Genomic DNA, 18,582 nt, shown 5'->3' on the forward strand with positions numbered 1-18,582 from the left:
CAGAGTTGTATATTCTGCCCTTCCGACAGCTGGAAAACATCCTCTGCACCCCTCAGCACTTTGCCGAATCTTTATTTCCCTTCAGTGAATGTATTAAAACATGTAACAGTGGAATTTAACCCTCATGATCCTTATTTCCCCATCTGGAAGTACATCTGTTGAGAGGTACCCACAAAAAGGGCCTTAATGGGCCAGCAGAATAATATTTCTGGAGGGCTCCAGACAAAATACATCCAGTGTGGATGGTGGAGACCAAAGCAGAAGTACACGAAGCAGAGGAATTATTCAGTGAAACCAGATTTTTTTTTTTTCCACACTCCATATTTTCCTCCTCTGATGAGATATTTCATGCCCTCAAAATCCAGTATGGTTTTCCCTTTTTGGCAAAAAACCCATCATTTCTTTATAATTTAACAGGAGAAGAAAGTTTATGATGAAAAGGTTAAAGATGGAATCATCAACGATACAGGTGAAAGTTTGTCATCCGGTAACCAGAAACGGTAGCAAAAAGTTTTATCATGACCTCTCTGAGCAGCACTCTGAACTGAACATGGGGGGTTTTGCTGATTTTTCTTAAGATAATTGTTCAAGAAGGATTTCTTTCTTGAGTCAAAGAATCCCCCCCCCCGAAATATTGCCTAAGTCTTGTACTCATTTATACAGCAGCTGCTGGAAAATGAGCCTAATTCTTCATCTGAAGAGTCTGACCACAATAATAGAATGAAGTGAAAATGACCAAAGAAAAAGACTATAAATGGTGTCATTTTCAGACCCTGCCACTGGCCTCTGGGAGAAGACAGACAGCAAAGCAGAAAGCGTTGGCACGCCGAGCTCCTGCAGCCCCAGCAGGCAGCATCTGGGCACCGGTTCCTGGTGTGCAGTTGAAGAACTCTTCCCGAGCTCCAGGGAGGGAACTTGCAAAACATCTCCAGCAAATCTTCAGGAAGGTCCTCCTTCTCCTTTCATTCTGCTGTCATTTCTCAAGCTTCTCCACCCTCAGACTTGTCTCACTTTTTGGCTATCAGCCAAGGAGTTTGACCCTTGAAGTGTCAGACAAATGGTTTTACATGAAAATGGCCAGGCAGAATTAACAGTCATTGACAACCCAGCTACAGCTTTTAGTAGGGGTGGACCCTGAAACTAAACAGTCAGATTCAGGGTGTTTAAACCCAGCTTCTGCCCTTTGGGTTTTTCTTGAAATGCAAGGCACTTATGTTTGGGAAGAGCAGCTAACCCCCCAGGTTCACTGATTCACCACCTCTGGTTTATCCCCAGTGGCTGATGAGATTGTATCAATATCAGGGGCTGTAGGAACAGCAATCTGAAACAGTTATCTGATATACTTCAGTTCAAAAAACCCAGGCTGTGGTCTGCAACAACCACGGGGAACGTTTGTCACCTTTTTCCAACCTTTACGACAGTTATCTTACACGTACCTTTCCCCCAGTGCTAGATCAGTTGTCTTTCATCTTCTATACCTTAGTGCAACTGCTGCAAATAACCTGAGGTCCTTTCCCTCTCTCTGTATGTATGCCACGGGAGGTGATGTGTGTTTTCTTGGTAATCAGCTGCGCCAGACACTCATGACTCAATGCCCAACAGAGGCAAAACTTACAGAGACACTGTGGGATCACCAAAATACCCACCCACACTAGGCACCGTCTGCCAGCGTTCAGAGTCACCGGCTGAGCTCACAAAAGCCTTTAGGTATGCCACTCCTACTTAGGTGCCCACTTCCTAGAGAAACCTGTAGGAATCAGCTACATCAGTGCCCTTGAGAACGAGGTCTAAGAGCTGAGTTTTCTTCACAGCTGAAGTCTATCAATCCCTTTTGCCAGGATGCAAAAGGAGCTGCTGGTTTGGAGTAAAAAGTAGAAGGTAAACAAGTTTTCAAGTCAGTAGACTCTCCTCCAGAATACTATTCTTAGAAAGGTTTTAAAATGCCTTTTGCTGAATTAAGTTCTGCTTTTTATGGCTACACCAAAGGAAGGTAAACAAGTCTCAGGAGGTCAGGAACTCCACTGCCCACAATAAACACCTTAAGCGTCCAGCAGCTAATTTGAAGTCAAACCAATGCCACAAACAGAATGATCTGAGATAATGAAGAAGAATAAGGTAATAAGGATAAGGGCATGTGTTGACACACTCTCTGTGTATATCTGTGTTTTGCTGACAGAAAATATCTGACTCTATGGAAATTGTGGCACCAGTGTCTCCTTGGTTCACACTGGTGTAAGGCAGGAGCATCTCCACTGATAACAAACCAGTTATGTTGGGGCAAAGCTGGAAGTAAAGGAGATCAAACCGCTTTTGCTCAGTTTTCCCCTCCTCCCCTGCCTCTTTGCTGACACAAGTCAGGTACTTTCAAGAGTTCTGGCAATTGCATTTCAAGGTCCCCTGTGCCTCAGGCAAAAGCTTTCTCTCTTACAAATATATCAGTCGAAAAACAGCCAAAGAAATAAACCAGATACAGTACCACCTTGAGATGCCTTTACCTTTCAGTAGCTGCATCCAGACAACACAACAGCCACGTGCTTTGTTTGCTTTTAGATCAGGCAAACCCAAGCAAAGACAATCCCATGCAGTGCAACCACAAATAACAGTTACAAACCAAAAAGACGCTACAGACACCAAAGGGAACAGGAGACATTGGCAGGTTCTTCTAGGGATCTGTAGCATTTTTAGAACAGGCTGAAGCATTCAAACTACCTACCTTGTGTGCCAAAGGCTACAAGACCAGAGTAGAAGTTCACTGCTGCCACTACTATAACCTTCCAAAACCTAAAGACCCTCACTGAGTCTTTATTGTGTTTAACAGGTGTGTAATTAAAACACCAGAGTTGTGTGGAGTTAGCTTAAATAAATGCTGTTCCAATTAGCTAAGCTTCACAGCTGCAAAGCCTTACGACACAGAGCTGGGTCTTCTATTAATGAGCTATATTACTGAGAAAACAAACAAGAATCCCTTGCTGCAGTTTATTTTCCTTCTGTACCATTTCAGCTCCAGTACCTTGAGCATCTCATGAAAACATCATGCGTGGAAAAGTTTCATCCAAAGGACAATGTTAACATAAGAAATGGTTGTACATATCAGGAGATAGTTTAGGTTGAAAATTGCAAGGAGTTTCCTAACCGCAAGAGTGATCTGAGTTGGGAACGGCCTGCGGGTCGGGGAGGCAAGGGACACAGAGCAGTAGAAACCTCACTGGTTTTTAGATGAAGTTCAATAAATTTCTGAAAGGGTGAGGGGACAAATGGATTGCAACAGTCAGGGGCTGGGCTCAGTTCCTTGGGCAGTGCCTGACAGGCCTTTTCCTCTGCATACAAGAGCACATCTCTGACTCTATTGTTTTACTCTGATGGTGCTAAAAGGCTGTATGGAAGCAGTTGGAAAAAAAATAACCAATTAATAGCTTGTAAACAGATGAATCGTTGAGTATAGGGGTTGAATAGCTGAGTATAGGAGGTGGCTGCGGTGGTGGGGACCACTTCAGCTGGCACAGCTGTAGCCAGAAGCTGTTGTGAACACAGCCCATGATCTGCACATACAGCACTCCAGGTAAAGACTGTATGATGCTGTGGGAGAGGGTGCTGAACTCCTTCTGTAGCAGCAACATCATGCAAAGAGCAGGACTTTAGTGGATCAGTCTAACTAATGAATTACCACTTGTGCTTCTCCGCTGGGATCTTTAAGTACCAATAGCTTCTCCATCCCCCTGAAACTTCTGGGTTGCAAACTGTCTGTCCCCCTTACGTGAAGGACCAAGGGAAGTGGATGTCTTTTAGGGAGCAGATTTAGGCTTCCACTCCTCTGCTCATTTTCTAAGAAAAGTATGTTGTGATGTTCACTTTAGTTTGATAGTATAATTTTTCTTGATGGGTAGTTTAGACTTGAGACATTAACGAAGGTAGGTCAAGAAGGATAATTAAGATGTACATATGTAAATTATAATGACATGCTCTGCAAATTTGCATGCGACATTTGGTTAACATTTTAAAAAGCCATGTGGATTGATTTCTCTAATAAACATTCATTAGGATATCATCAAGGTATTCTGCCATATGCTTAATTTTAAATGAGGCTTTAATTAAGCTACTTGCAGGCCTACAATTTAGAAAGATGTTAGAATTTCTTGCCAACCAGGGCTCGTTGTCATGAGGGTTATTCCAGCTCATAGGAGTTGCTCTATTTTATTTTTATTTTTTATTATTTCCAGCTCATGGGAGGTGCTCTATTTTAGCCAGAGGCTAAAATATCTTTGTACACGCTAACTCCACAGCGCCTGGAGGTGTTACCGTTCCTGCACAGCCAAGGAGCAGCCTCTAGAGGGGCTGGCGGGAGGCTGCACTTGGCTGTCTGAATCTGATCAAGAAACAGACTTTGTTTGGTAATTATTAATCATGGAATCTCTACATTCCCGGTGTACAGTGGCTACTGTGAGGTTTTTCAGCAACACCTTCATTTAGTCACAACAAAATTGTTTATATTTCACTTTAATAAAAATGCACAATATTTTGAAACATTCTTGAATGATTCCAGCTTGAAAAATGAAAATGACCTTTAAATCTATACAGGGCAGTTCCTTTGGGCACTTTTAATGCAATAATTTATTAAGTTCCTATATTCATCATGTGTGCACAAATATCATGTAAATATTACAGCTGTACTCCATGACAAAACAAGCATAATGCAGACACAGAATTATACAGAGAACTGACAAACAGGGAAGAAGGGAGATCTAGTATTTTCTGTACAAAAAATATGCAGCTTTTTGATAATTTGTAAAAATGCATAACTTTCAGAATTTCAGAAAAGAACACTGTATAAAAATAAATATTCTATGTACAGTAACACACACAGGCCAGTCCAGGGTTAGAATCATCACTGCAAAAGAAAACATAAGTGGGTGTTAGTGACAATTCACTAACAGTTGTTAGTGACAGCTCAGCAGGGGGGAAGGACCGCTTCGTGGGGTGGATGGACAGGGGGACAGTGTTAGGGGAGCTGGCTCTGGCGTCTCCAGGAGGAAAAGAAATGGTGCTGGATCTCAGCAGAGATCCTTTTCACTTCCCTGGGCAGCGAGGGTGGGAGGTTTGATCCGAGCTGTCTTTCTTCCTATCACCGTGGCTTGAGTACTTGGCATTAATGCACTCAGCAGGTACTGAAGGTGGGCTAGACCCCGAGGAGTGGCAGAGGGGTCTGCGGGAACCTCAGGAGGGGACTCCCGTGGCAGCTGCACCATCAAACAAAGGGAGAGTGGAGGGGAGAGGTACGTACACCCCCCTTTCAGTGCTAGCCCAGAATTGAGCGAACAAGCCCGCTCCCTCGGAGGGGGGTCTGCCCCAAGCCCAGCTGCCAGGCCACCCCTCAGCAGGAGCACTGGGTGCCGAGAGCCCGGCGGGGCATGCGGGGGCACCGAGCTGCAGCTCCCTCACGCTGCTGAAGGCAAGGTGTGAACCTCTGCCCTGCTCCCACCAGCCCCCCCGTCCGCCCAGGTCACCTGGGCTGTGCCAGCTCCCAGCCGCTGGTGACAGAGTTGACTAGGTGGAAAACTAATTTTTGTGCAACTATTAGAACACTTCAAAGCCAGGCAGCTCACAGGCCACAAATACAATTCTCTCCCTTTTAGCCTATAAAACTAAACAGCAGTATACAAACATGGGAGAGTTTTGCTTGCTGCTTCTCAGGGGTATGGGCCTGGAAATCCCATGCATTCCTCCACACCTCTTTTGCTCTTAGCCAGACTCATTCAAGAACATCAGCAGGACCTGTAGCACTGCCAGCTTGGCACAGTCACAACATTTCCAGGATTATTTTACCTTATTCCAGCAGCCTTGAACTGGAAGGCCATCTTCCCCCTGCAAAAAAGACGGATGAAATAGCAGTTTAGGACACAGAAGACAGTGCAGAGATTGAGGAAAGAAGAAGTGGGTTAACTATTAGAGCTGCAACAAACAGTCTGAACCAGGGCTGGAGGAATAGTCTGAAAGATATTCCTCACCCCTTTGGAGTGACCCGGACGTGTGGCTGACATTACCAGTGTAGCTTGAACCGAGGGTGGGGCTGAAGAGGGGGGCTGCCTGCAGGCTACACAAGGAACTTATGTACACGAGGTCTGCAGGCTGGTTCTCATTCCTCGCCTAGGAAGGTGCTTAGCCAGGCTTCCCTGAAGGATGGAGGGAACACAGGAGGTCCCGTTCAGCCAGAAAAACACTGCAGGAAGTTGGCAGTGATAAGCGTGAGATGGCTGGTCCACATCCTCAGGCTTCACTCTGTAACGCTGAGGTTATAAGCAAACCTGAGAGGCAGCACTAACCTCGGGTTCTGAGGGGAGTCTGGGAAAAAACTCCATTTCCTTTCTGCCCTGTCTGTTAAAGGGTTTGCTTTATCATGTGAGAGACTGCCCCGCTGTCCCCTCTGGCCTCTGAGAAGATGCTGCTCCACGGAAATGAGGAAGGCAAGCAGCTGGGCAGAGCTTGTGCTGGTTGAGAATGTCTCAGATGACTCTCTGAGAGGGGACTTTTGCCTCGGTAAAGTCAGGGAGATTCCTGCAAAAATCCCCTGGCACTTCTGCAGCCCTGAAGTCTTGGGCTACACATCCCAAGGTGGGCCTGTGATATTTTTTTTGATGTTGAAGAAGGTTGGATACTTTAAGGGCTGTGCTACTAAAAGACTGAGACTATATGGCTGGGAAATGCTTTTGTGAATTACTACCATTAATTTCATCTCAGCACAGCCCTACTTGATGTGAGAAAATAGGAATTTATGTCAATGATCATCTGCTCGAGAGCACCTTAACTCAGATGTAAGGAGCTACACCTCTGACACAAGAAATCAAATACTTCTGCCGTGAGTGTGTGTCAGGTTCATGGGCTATTGTTATTCCCCAGGAAAGCTCAAGAGCAGAGACTGAACTTGTACAATGCAGGATGCAGGCACATTTCTTCATTCAAATGACTCAGTTCTCACTTCTTCAAGTACCGCATGAGAAATCTGCAGTGCATGTCATCCCATTTGAGATGGGGAAAGGAAAAAAAAAAACCAAACAGAAAAGCAAATGCACAGTAGTATATTGAGAAATAAACTATTTAAAGGAGATGCACTTCCAAGGGACTGGTGAAATGAACGTTGCCATGATGCTACAACCATATTGTTTTGGAATGCATATTTTAGCCTGTGGTCTCCTTGTGATATTTCTTCCCCCTCCCTCCCACTATATGGAAATACTGAGTTACAGGTTAATTACTGGGTAAATTGTGACATTCCCATTGGTACACTGGTGGTGGTAGGAATGACTGGTGTAGTGCATTGCAGGAGGAGAAGGGAAGTTAGGTGTATGAAGGAATGGGAGGCCAGAGAGTTATAGCTTTGGGATCAAAGGAAGACCAGGGTCACAAGGAAGTGTTTGTTGCAGGCGAATTTGCCGAGAACGGAAATGCGACATGCTTATTAGTACCAAGTATCTCCTTCCACATAGCTCAGATTTGTAAAGCATTAGTTCACAGCCTCCATAAGTTACACACATGTATGTGTCAGCTGGATGCTAAGCTTTTAACCTAGTTGGATCAAAAAACATGCTTATTCACGTTCCCAAGCTAGCTTGCATGCCAGACCACTATATATAAAAAAATAATGGCATCTGTATTTCACCAGATCTTCTGGCAAGTTTCCCTTAGCAAAAATAGTGATGAAAAGAAGTGTACCTTCTAACATGGCCATGTGGTGTGAATCCTAACTGAGAGCAGAGACAAAAAAAGAAAGGTAGTCTACCAGGGCACTGGTAGAATCCTTGTGCCTCTGCAATTAGGTGTTTTATTCAGCCAAAACTTACTCCATTGAAACCTGGCTGTTATCAGTGGGAGGCAAAGCACATGGCTCAATGTTTTTTCTCCTTTGTGGACTGTTCTGGGCAGGTATGATTTCAGCTGTGGAACTGGCAGATGTATTTATTTGTATTACCCAGAGTTTACAGAGCAGCAACTGAGATGTTGCAAGTGGTCACCATTACAGTCACTGCCCCCAGGAGACAGTGGCAGCGCCCAAAAGAGGGAATGACGGAAGGAAAACTAATGGTAGCTCTTCACAAAGGCCAAATAACTAAGGCTTTTAATAACAATTTCGGGCTAGTTTACTCAGGAAACTAAGAAAACCTTCCAAACTAAATGTGTTTTTTTTTCTCTGGGACACATTTTTCCAGCTAGTTGAACTGATATCCCATCCCTTGTAAATGGCATCAAACACCTTTAAGTGAGCACAAAGCTTGGAACGACCATCCTCAAGCAAACCTAATCATGCCAAACAGGGGTTGGAAGGGCAGGGGAGTACAACTTTCCATGTATTATGGAGTTGTTTAGACTGTGTAGGGAGCAAAAACCTCACCAGAATGCTGCATTTTCAGAAAATTTCAGAGTAAATTAATAAATTTGTGATGGTTAATGGGATACTTAGAAATCAGTTGAGGTTAAGTGTTTCTGAATACCTTTGTCCTACAATAGTTGGGTTAGATGAGGCACTAATACAATAATCATCATTTAATATTTGAGTAAGATGGATATTGGGAACCAGGCAATTTCAAATTCAGGTTTCTTGGGTACCATTTTGACTTCTGTGGAGAGTCACAAATAGGAATTGTCTATAAGGAACCGAGGGAGATAAGCGTCCAGTTAATGTTTCACATAGGCTTGTGTCCTGGTTTCAGATGGAATAAAGTTAATTTTCTTCCTAGTAGCTGGGATAGTGCTGTGTGATTTAGGATGAGAATAATGTTAATAACACCAATGTTGAAACACCAATGTGTCGTTGAAAGCCAATGTTTTAGTTGTTGCTCAGCAGTGTTTATACTAAGTCAAGGACTCTTCAGCTTCTCATACTGCCCGGGCAGCCGAGGCTGAGGGTGCACAAAAAGCTGGGAGGGGACACAGCCAGGACAGCTGACCCAAACAAGCCAAACAGATATTCCATACCGTATGACGTCATGCCCAGTATATGAACTGGGAGGAGCTGGTCAGGGGACACCACAGATCAGGGATTGGCTGGGCATCGGACAAGCGGGTGATGAGCAATTGCATCACTTTTTTGTCTGTTCTCTTATTATTTTCCTTTCCTTTTCTGTCCTATTAAACTGTCTTTACCTCAACCCACAAGTTTTACTTCAGGTTTTTTTTTTCTGATTCTCTCCCCATCCCACTAGGGGGGGTTGAGAGTGAGCAAGCAGCTGTGTGGTGCTTAGGAGCCGGCTGGGGTTAAACCATGACAGCTTGCTAAAAGGCTATTTTTTTCAGTCATCTTAATGTATCGGGTGACTGAGGGAATACCGAGCAGTTTCAGGCTGTGCTAGCCACATACAAGCACTTAAAAATAGTTAATGAAGGACATGAGCATTGCAGCTCCTTGCTAGAAAGCCAGGCCAGTGCAGAGGCAGGTCTTCACACGTTAGTCTACTGAAAGTTCTCAAAGTGAAGGCAAAGGAGGAATTGAAGCAGTTGGAAATAAATTCGCATTCCCACTACATTTTATCTCATGCCACAAAGTAATGCTGACAGCAACTGTGAATCATAGCATGAAGGCAAGGGCCTGTTTCTGACCACAGCAGTGTGAGGAAGTAGGATGGAGATAGGTAAGGAAGGAATTGCCACGTGTTTCCAGGGCATGCAGCTATTTGGAGGTATCGGAAAATAACAACCAAGATACAAAAAGCAAAAGAGCATGCAGGAAAGGGAAGGTACGCCATACCAATGGGCATGGGGCATCCAGGCCGTCCAGCCCAGGTAACCCCGGCTCACCCTTCTCGCCTTTAAAACCTCGGAGACCCTGTTTATGAAATCAACCACTATCGTTATTTCAATTAATGCCAGTCACCTCCACATCACGGGAGGAGAGGCCGAGTCCCCCACTGGGACTGTCGCGGGACACTCTGCTGCATACCCAGAACACAGATGGCCGCTGTCTTCAGTTTTAGTTTTGCCTGCATAATCAGTAATCGCAGTTTTTCTGTTATCTACGAGTCAGGAGATACTTCTACGAGTTAAATCTGAGAGGCTGGGAATGGTGGTTCCTCTGTTCTGAAATCATCCATTCTTCCTATCCTCACTAGCAGCTGGATTTCTAGATACATGATCCACAAGTACTCCTGGGATTTATGGCAGTACTACAGATTTTTGGCAGTATTTGCTGCAGCATATGAGTTTAGATGAAAATGTATACATATTCCTGTATTTATTAATTTGTCTAGATTTCTAGACAATATATTTTGACAGAAACATAGGCCACTTAAAGTAACTGAGATTTACTTTCCCTCTGGGTAATGCAGCTCATGTGCCCGGTGTCACTCCCAGGTGATCACATCAGCTGGCTGTTATTCCAAGGCAAGAAAAACAGCATTCAGGCTTTGCTGTACGTAGACATGATGACGTTAAACACCTCTAGAGAAGAGCCATAACTAGCAGCAAAGGAAACACAGGGCTCTATCCGTAAGGGAGAAAGCCCTGGGCTCCCAGCACATGGGGCACCCCCATGTACCCCAAACCTTTGTGAGTTCCGGAAGAGGAAGGAATATAACCATGGTCACTCAACAGCCTGATTGCTCAGAGGATCAGCGGTTCCCCGCTGAAGAAAGCAGCTTTGCCATGGACTGCAGTGGGAACCAGGCCCGGCTTTATCCAAGTGGTGTACTTTTGCAAGACCATTATTTATGTTATGATTTCCTTCTTTCTTCCCCATCAACAAATCTTAAAACAATACATGTGATGAAACAGAACATACCAACGGACAGGGTGCATCTAATCCAGGCGCTCCTTGGTCTCCCTTATCCCCTTTAGACCCTCTAGAGCCTTTCTTGCCCCTCTCCCCCTGTAAATAATAGTTTAGTCCAAGAAAAAAAAAAAGAATACACAAAAGCTTTAGGATCATCCATTTCAAACAAATGTCAGCGATAGTTTAAAAAAAGGATAAACATTTAGGAAACATTTTAAAAGAAATCTCCCTTTGAGATGTTAAGTGAAAAACAACGTATGGAGCTGCTGTTACTTAGCTGCATAAACACATTGGCCATTGTTAAAATCCCACCCTGAGAGACTGTAAGGGCTCTGCATCAAAGGGATGACAAGCGTCCCTGAGCTTTCCGGACAGGCCTGTAGTCAGCCAGCAGAGCACTCCTCCTCCTCCATCAGTACCATCACTGGGAGATACTTCTCTGGGCTTCCCATACATTCAGGATGGTGCCTCTCACTCTGAATTGTACTTTCTGAGGACTGGCTGACCCTAGACACACAGGATGGGCAAACATTCCTCAGGCCAGCAGTGTGCCACCTCATCTCCATCTCCAGCTGCCTGGGAGGGCCCCTCCTCTGCCCCAGGAGCTCTGGGGTAGCACCCCCATGCCCGGTGCCTCAGATGACAAGGCCTGCAGCAGACCCCAAGCAGGCTCTCCTGCTGGCACAGGTGCCCTGTGTTGATTGTACTTTTCTTACTACTCTGAATTCTCATTCTTAAAGAAACTCACATTCATGGGAGCGGTTTTAGAAGCTTTCCCTTAAATGAACAGTTTGCCACCAGGGTTGCTAGCTTTTCCTTAAAAGCTGTAGGTTTTTTTCTGTGGGTTTTTTTGTGGCTTTGTTTCGGGTTTTTTTAGGGGGGTGGGGGTTGGGTTTTTTTTATTTTTTTAAGATGTAAAATTACTTCCATATCCCAGAACAGCAAAGCTTTACTTTGAACGAGTGTGCTTGCCTGAGTCTTACAGCGGTTTGTGCACTGGGGTGCATCAAGATTGCTAAACAGGAAAGAGCCAGAGTATGGAGGCAGTACTCAGCCCCGGCAGCCTGCTTGTCCTTTGGGATGCTCTGAGTAGTGCTCCGCTAGAAAAACCTGCTAGTCCTAAGCAGCACTGCCACAGGGCAGTGATCAGTCCCTGGCCCTCATGTTTGGCAAGCACAGACCATATCCCAGGAAGGTACGATTCTTACAATGGTTTGATATTACAATTTCTCTGCAGGCTCCAGGTTGAGTTACACCAGAGCCAGGGCAAAAGGAAACAAATTAAAAAATCATAACCAAAGAGGAGGCTTGCTGTCTTGTGGAGAGGCAGCGTTATGTCAATGAAAGCCAGCCACAAAAGGGGCTGAGGGAATGCCCAGATGCCCCGTTGCCCCTCCTCACTAAGGGAGGGTACATCCCACCCGTAGTAGGTCAGCCAAGGCAGGGTATAGCATACCACTTGACAGTTACATCTGTACCAAATCTTTCTGTATAACAGAGGAAATTCTCAAAGCTGCTGAGCATAAAACAGGGGAAGGGCTGCTGCACAGGGAATACATTTAGGGTCTTTGTGGGGAGGGTTAAAGGAATTAAGGGATAAAAATCAGACAGCACAGGTTGCTGTTTCTTCTTTAACAAAAAAAAGTTAAACCCAAAGCTGGCAAGAGAAATGGATGGGAGAGGAGAGGCAATGAGGAAAAGTCACCCAGAACCAAGCACTGGAACAGAGAGGATAATCCAGGAAAATGCGGCATGGGTTGCTCTGGAGGAAGGAGGAAGGAACCAGGAAGAAAGGCGGAAGAGGAGGAAGGGATAAAGGGGACAAAGGTGGACCTGTAGGAGCGAGGAAGACGCACATACACACAAGAAAAAAAACACAGGCATTAAAATAACAGTGAGGATATCAGCTTGGTAGCACGAGTTCAGGGTTCACACTTTTTCAGCTGGGTTGCTTAAAAGGCCATCTGTTCCCATGGCTACCTAGTGCCACATACTGTCTCCGCCTGTGTCCAGGCCCAGCTACACTGATCCCAACAAAGGGCAGCAGGAGCATTTCTGGGATTTAAAAAGCACTGCTCTGCCTAAAGTAACAGAGAGGATTTGGGCAAGATATTTGGGAACTTAACAAAGTGGATCCTCACATTTAATGTGCTCAACACTGAAAATCTTCGTATCAAAGTGCTGTGCATACTGCTGCTGTCTAAAAGAAAGAGAGGCCTTTCAGATGAATACATCTCCCACTTCCAAAGAGGCGGGTGTTGTACCCCAGACCCCTGTGGAACAGGTCACAAGTGGAGCGTTGCCTTCTCTTTTTCACTTCACAGCTTCTTGTTCGTTTTGAAGTCTCCTGGCTGATTGTCACCACAGTTTTGCCAGCAGTTGGGAGAGACTGTTCCTCACTTCTGAGGAGGTTCTGACCCAGAAGCCGTATGTCCCAATGTAGGGGACACCTAGCGCTCAGCTGGGGATACTGGGCTGCAGAGCAAATCCTGGGGAGCCAGCACTGAGTCCAGTTCTGTTAAGTGATACTTGTCAGATGTCTCTAATGACTTCAAAGGGATGGAGGTATTCAGACATAACAGCTGTATAAATGGGCCTCACCAAAACAGTATTAACTCCTGTAAGTACTAGTAACTTGTTCACAATTTCTGAAGAGGGGCAGGAGTGAGGGGAAGCCCCTGTACAAAGATTCAGTGGGAAAAGCGGCATTTTCTAGGATCCCGCCTGCAAAGATAGTGCACTTGTCCATTTACAATCTCAGGTTTCTCACACTTTTTCAAAATATTGGTTGCAGTGAGGCAAAGTGCATGCATGCTTCAAGGGGCCAGCAAATCTTCCCACTCATGCTTCCCAACTCATCGTCTACAAGGAGGTGCAGTTTCTCCCAGTTTTCATCTGCTTGTATGTATCCTATCTCCAGCTAATGAACTATCCCTCTTTTAAATAAAATAGCCAGTTTAAAAACCAACTGAAAAAGTCTAGGAGTTAAGTTAAAGTTAATTTTTGTTTAGAAGCCCTGCAAACAAAACAAAAGGAATCTTAATGAAGAGGAAGTTAAGAAGCAAAGCCAGAAATGCAATGATTAAAAAAGGGGAGAACTTTGGAGCTCCCATGAAACTTGGACTTTTCTCCCCTAGTTTAAGATGCCAGTTGGCTACTGCTTTCCAAAACTGCCCATTCTGTGCAGAGTTAGGTCAGAAATACTTGGCAGATAAAGGACAGAGAACACTCACTATGTATCAGAAGCAAACTCATATAATGAAATCACTGCAAGGGCACATGCACTATAAAACTTTACATTTTCACATAAACTTAGGTGATACCAGAGTCTTATGAAGAGGAAGTGTATTTATGAGTGCATGCATAAAGACATACACGTGTACCACATTGAACTGCTTGACATATTTATACGATTGTAATCTTACAAAGACTCTAATACAGAAGTAATTTATATTTCTAAATATAAGTTATATTCAACTATAGTTCTCAACTGTTTTTATCAAAAAGATTCAGAGCCTTAACAGGCAAGAAATTCCTTATGTTGTGAAAAACCTGATGTAAAAGCAAGGAGCTGCTCAACATGCACTTTTTAGTAATGTTTCTCTTTCTGTAACACAGGGGGTATGAGAGAAAAGCAGCCATTCACATTTACTGGTTTTGACCCAACTCTTCACCATCACATCCATTCAGGACAATGCCTGTGGAGACTTCATGTCTGACCCTTTAAGGTAGGCAAATTTAATTTAACTTTTCCAAATTTTGCTCTTCCAAATTCTCTGGAGGGTTGCTAGAGGGCAACCTTTTTTTTTTTTTTTTTTCCCCATGCTTCAGGGGGAATTTAAAAGTAATGTAATAAGATTTGCTGGCTCCACCTCAGTTAACCCTCATGTGAATCCCTGCACACATCAGTAAATAGATAAGCAGGATTTCCTAAAGCATGCCACGTTGGCCTAACTACTACACATGAAGTCCCGTGCTTCAGTGAGAACAGAGCTATGACAACAATGAACACGTTAGAAAATCCCTGTTACAGCTTTCAGATAGATGTACCACAATGTCCCAGGTGATAATACGAGCTACAGGTATCACCTTCTAAAATACAAGTTTGTAAAGTTACTTATATGAAGGTCTAGCAGACAGAATTACATGCTAGCTACTTGAGGTTGCTCAGGAGTTAACCAGTCTATCACTGTGTGAAGGCAGCATTAGTAACTAAATACAAGAAATTTGCCTGGTAACTTACCCGGATTCCTTTGTCACCAGGTAGACCTTGTAAACCCTGAAATACATCAACACAAAAATAAATATTTTAAAACAAGTAGGCCCCTTTGTATTCCCACTCAAAAAGAAGAATGTGTGCCCAGGAGTTTGTTTTTTTCCATTTGTATCAATCGCTTCTAACAAACCAGAACTTTTCCAGCAGACAGCCTCCTCTTCACCTCCATTAGGCCATCCAGGTTGTAACACCACTACTACTACGCTAAGAGTTCGTCAGATAAAAACCAAACTAGTTTAGAGAATGCAGTCCTGGAAAAAAGCAGCAAACTTTCTTTTTTGTGTGAAACAACGAAGCAGCTCCATAATGACATAAAAGTAGAGTTCCAACACCTGCCCCATTTTGCAAAAAGTAATCCCAAACAGTGGAGTGCCTCACTGGAGGCAGCTTTTGTCACTGCAATGACAAGACCAGGCCCTCTCAGACAGGTGGAAGGCAGGCACCCAAGCTGTGGAAAGGTAAACAGAGCAGGCGTGCTCAGAGCAGCATTTTGGACTGAGATATGTATCCTGGGAGTCCCATGCAGCTTCTTTTGGTAGTTTGAGGACCCAGGTGAATTAACAGCTTCCCTTCAGCTTCATTGAACTCATTCTGAATCATTGCTCTGAAGCTACCAAGCTCTTTCTCCTGCTCCCACAGTGTACATGAGCTGGTTCTTTACCACCTAACCTAGCTGAAATCACACATGCTGTATTACAGTGGCATCTTAAGCTATCAGCCACATCAAGGAAACAGGCACTGTAGATCCCATATTCCTAGCGCTCCCATACTTACAGGAAGCCCTGCTGGCCCCATTGGTCCTACAACTCCAGGATCTCCTTTACTGCCCTGAAATGGAGACAAAAGAGTAGAAATTGTTACGTTCCTATTCAGTACAAACAGGCAGCACAGCAATGGCTACAGCAGCACTACAAAAAAAAAGTAAAGGATGCATTTCAAATCACCTAAAAACCCCAAGGATGAGATACTCAGAAATCAAAGAGGTCCAGCTGAGGGTCTTATATGCACAAGGAGAGAGCAGTTCCAGCTCTTGAAAAACCTAGACCTTCTCTAGCCCAGAGAGCTTGTGGTATCTTCAAGGAAATTACAGAGCATTGGTCAGTTCTGAAGTAAACTCACCCTTTCTCCTTTTGGTCCTGCTGGTCCCGAAACCCCAATTGGTCCTGGAGTACCCTGTAGTTGTAGGAAGGAAAACACATCAGGACATTTTTATCCTAGGGCCTCCTTAAAGCCAGGAGACACTGCTGCTCCTTTAGGAAAAAGCACAGCTGGGAAGGACAGTCTGGTGGTGGAAGGCATCTAGCACCACTACAGCTTTCAGTGTTGGTGGCGATGGATTTGAAGTAGTTGTTACAGGCAATTTGAAGAGCATGGGAACTGCTACGTTTGATCACACCAGCACCATTTTACAGAGCCTTATTCTGAATTTTGAAGCTATCTCTTGACAATTGTTACAGCAGGCATTTCTACCAGTTCCACAGGAGAGAATTTTTTCTCTCTAGTTTATGTCAGACAAGGCTGAAAGCTGTAGCAGAATAAAGGCCATTTAGATATATGATAAGCAATTTTCTTTTCTTTATTTCTTATTTTCTTTTCCCCCCCTGCAGTCAGTTGAGTTGAGCAAAAACGAAAGATTTGGTTACTTGGTAGCAGGCAGCCAGTCAGTCATGCAAATTGAAAGACGCCATGCTGCAGAGATGAAGGCAGATGCACACATACACAGATGCAAACTAAGAGGAGTATCATTCAGTCCCAGTCCCTCGGTTCCCTTTTTGCCATTTACGTTGCTCCACCAGGCTCTCAATCAGCTGACAGGAAAACCCAGTCTTTTTGCTACCTCTTTGACACAGGGGCCATCTCCCACTAGCATACCAAACCCACTTCCCGGTGCTGCTGAGACTTGCTTGGGCTTTGGAACGAAAGCCCAACCGAAGCTTATCTTTAACGTGGGCAATACAGCAGTTAGGCAATAGTCCTTCTGACTAAGAAAATGATTCAGGCACTTTCAACTCTGTATAGACTCCTCAAACTTCTTGTGGAGTATCCCCTGTTGGTAGGGTCTCTTGCAGCTCTCCCAGACCACATTCTGCAGTCCAGATAAAGTACAGCCTTCAAATTTGCAGTGTGCAGTACACCTACCTAAAAAATATAGTTTAGATAGGTGTTTACCTTCCTAACCCTACATCACATACTTTTTTAGGTTGGCAAGAACTTTGTTAACCATTTGGGTATTGATCTACAACTCCTTCCCAGAGCCTTGATAAAGGGATAATTTTGAGGCCCACTACCTGCCTTCTAGGAAGAACAAAGGAGGAAGCTTCTGGAACAGGGAAGTCTTTTCCTAACAAACAGCCTTAAGGAAGAGTCTTGCACTTTTTAATGTGAGCTTTCAATCCTTAGTCACTAAAATAACCCCTCTGATGTGAGCAGGATGACTCATGTGGATCAGGAGAGCTTTTCAGACAAGTTAAGATCTGCAGAATATAAGTGGAAAAGTAGTCCATGCAGCACACAACTTCAACGCAGTGAAGGAACTGAGAAAAACCAGGCTCTCCTCAGATTCATGCACAGGACTTGACATCATGGAAATCTTAATTGCCTGCACATATGCATCATGAAATACATTGAGATCGCACCTGCACCTTTATAAAATTAAATCTACAATTTCCCAAAACAAGTTAGTGTATAAGCTGCCATTCAGATTCTGTTCAGAAGTTACAGAGCAGCTGAATTATTTCCAGTTATGCTAAGGAGGAGAAATTGTTTTTTCTTTTTAAATAGCCGAATGGGTTGTACATGGATGATGTGTGATTGCCCAAGAGGAATTAAAAATATTTGGCCCCTATTTAAAAGCTGTTACCCAAGAATAGCAGAATGGTTTGCAGAACCAGGTTAGCATCTCTTGTCTCATTCTGAATTTGACAGACTAAGAAGCTTAGGCACAAGGAGCGTGTCTTCACATCTCACAGCGAGTTAGCAACAAGAGGTGGGACCCTTGCATCTTCCTGCTCTGCTATGAGATGTCGCTACCTCTCAGATGTATAGACTGGACTGGAACCCACCCCACTGCTCCCACCCCCAGGTATCTGGGACTAAGGAAAGCATGTGCAGAGTTGTGGAAGTTGCATGGCATTCTGCTGCTGAGAGCTGAAGGGCTAGTCCTGCCTGCAGAAGGTCTTTTAGATGCAACCTCTCGTGGTGAGATGCTTATCTCTCCTCTATGGAGAGATACCTGTAAGCACACCTGTGACCCATGGCAACGCAGCCTTAAGTGCCTTGTACAAAAACAATGCACAAAGCTTTTTGCTCACAGGACAAAACACACTGGCATTATCAAGCCTAAGACAAAACCAAAGAGCTACTGTCGTGAAAAGGCGGCAAGCAAGGCTACCATGGAGAATGACAGGATGGAGACCCCTCACAATAAAGAGGACAGGAGAACAGAGCATTGTGGAACCATGCAGAGGTTTCATTCATCTTGTTATTGGATAAAGTGGAACAAGTAGGCTGTGATCCCAGGATCGCAGCATCAAAAAAGACAAGCATGTGACAT

At 44.3% G+C, this 18,582-nt stretch overlaps 1 protein-coding gene across 13 annotated transcripts in view; it reads right to left on the minus strand.

Moving 5' to 3' along the window:
- Positions 1-4,478: 4,478 nt before the first annotated feature.
- The window catches only part of LOC141925753 (uncharacterized), a 64,509-nt gene continuing 50,405 nt past the window's right edge, over positions 4,479-18,582 (minus strand). For 11 of the 13 annotated variants that reach the window (XM_074830260.1, XM_074830258.1, XM_074830259.1 and 8 more), the window contains 4 exons: positions 16,149-16,202; positions 15,804-15,857; positions 14,997-15,032; positions 5,871-9,811 (listed from right to left, as the gene is read on the minus strand). In XM_074830260.1, coding sequence (XP_074686361.1) covers positions 9,656-9,811; positions 14,997-15,032; positions 15,804-15,857; positions 16,149-16,202 — 300 coding nt within the window. In that variant the 3' untranslated portion in view covers positions 5,871-9,655. The other 2 variants (XM_074830251.1, XM_074830250.1) reach the window with 2 other exon arrangements.

This window comes from Strix aluco, chromosome 7, assembly GCF_031877795.1.
Source record: "Strix aluco isolate bStrAlu1 chromosome 7, bStrAlu1.hap1, whole genome shotgun sequence".
Classification (NCBI taxonomy): Eukaryota; Metazoa; Chordata; class Aves; order Strigiformes; family Strigidae; genus Strix; species Strix aluco.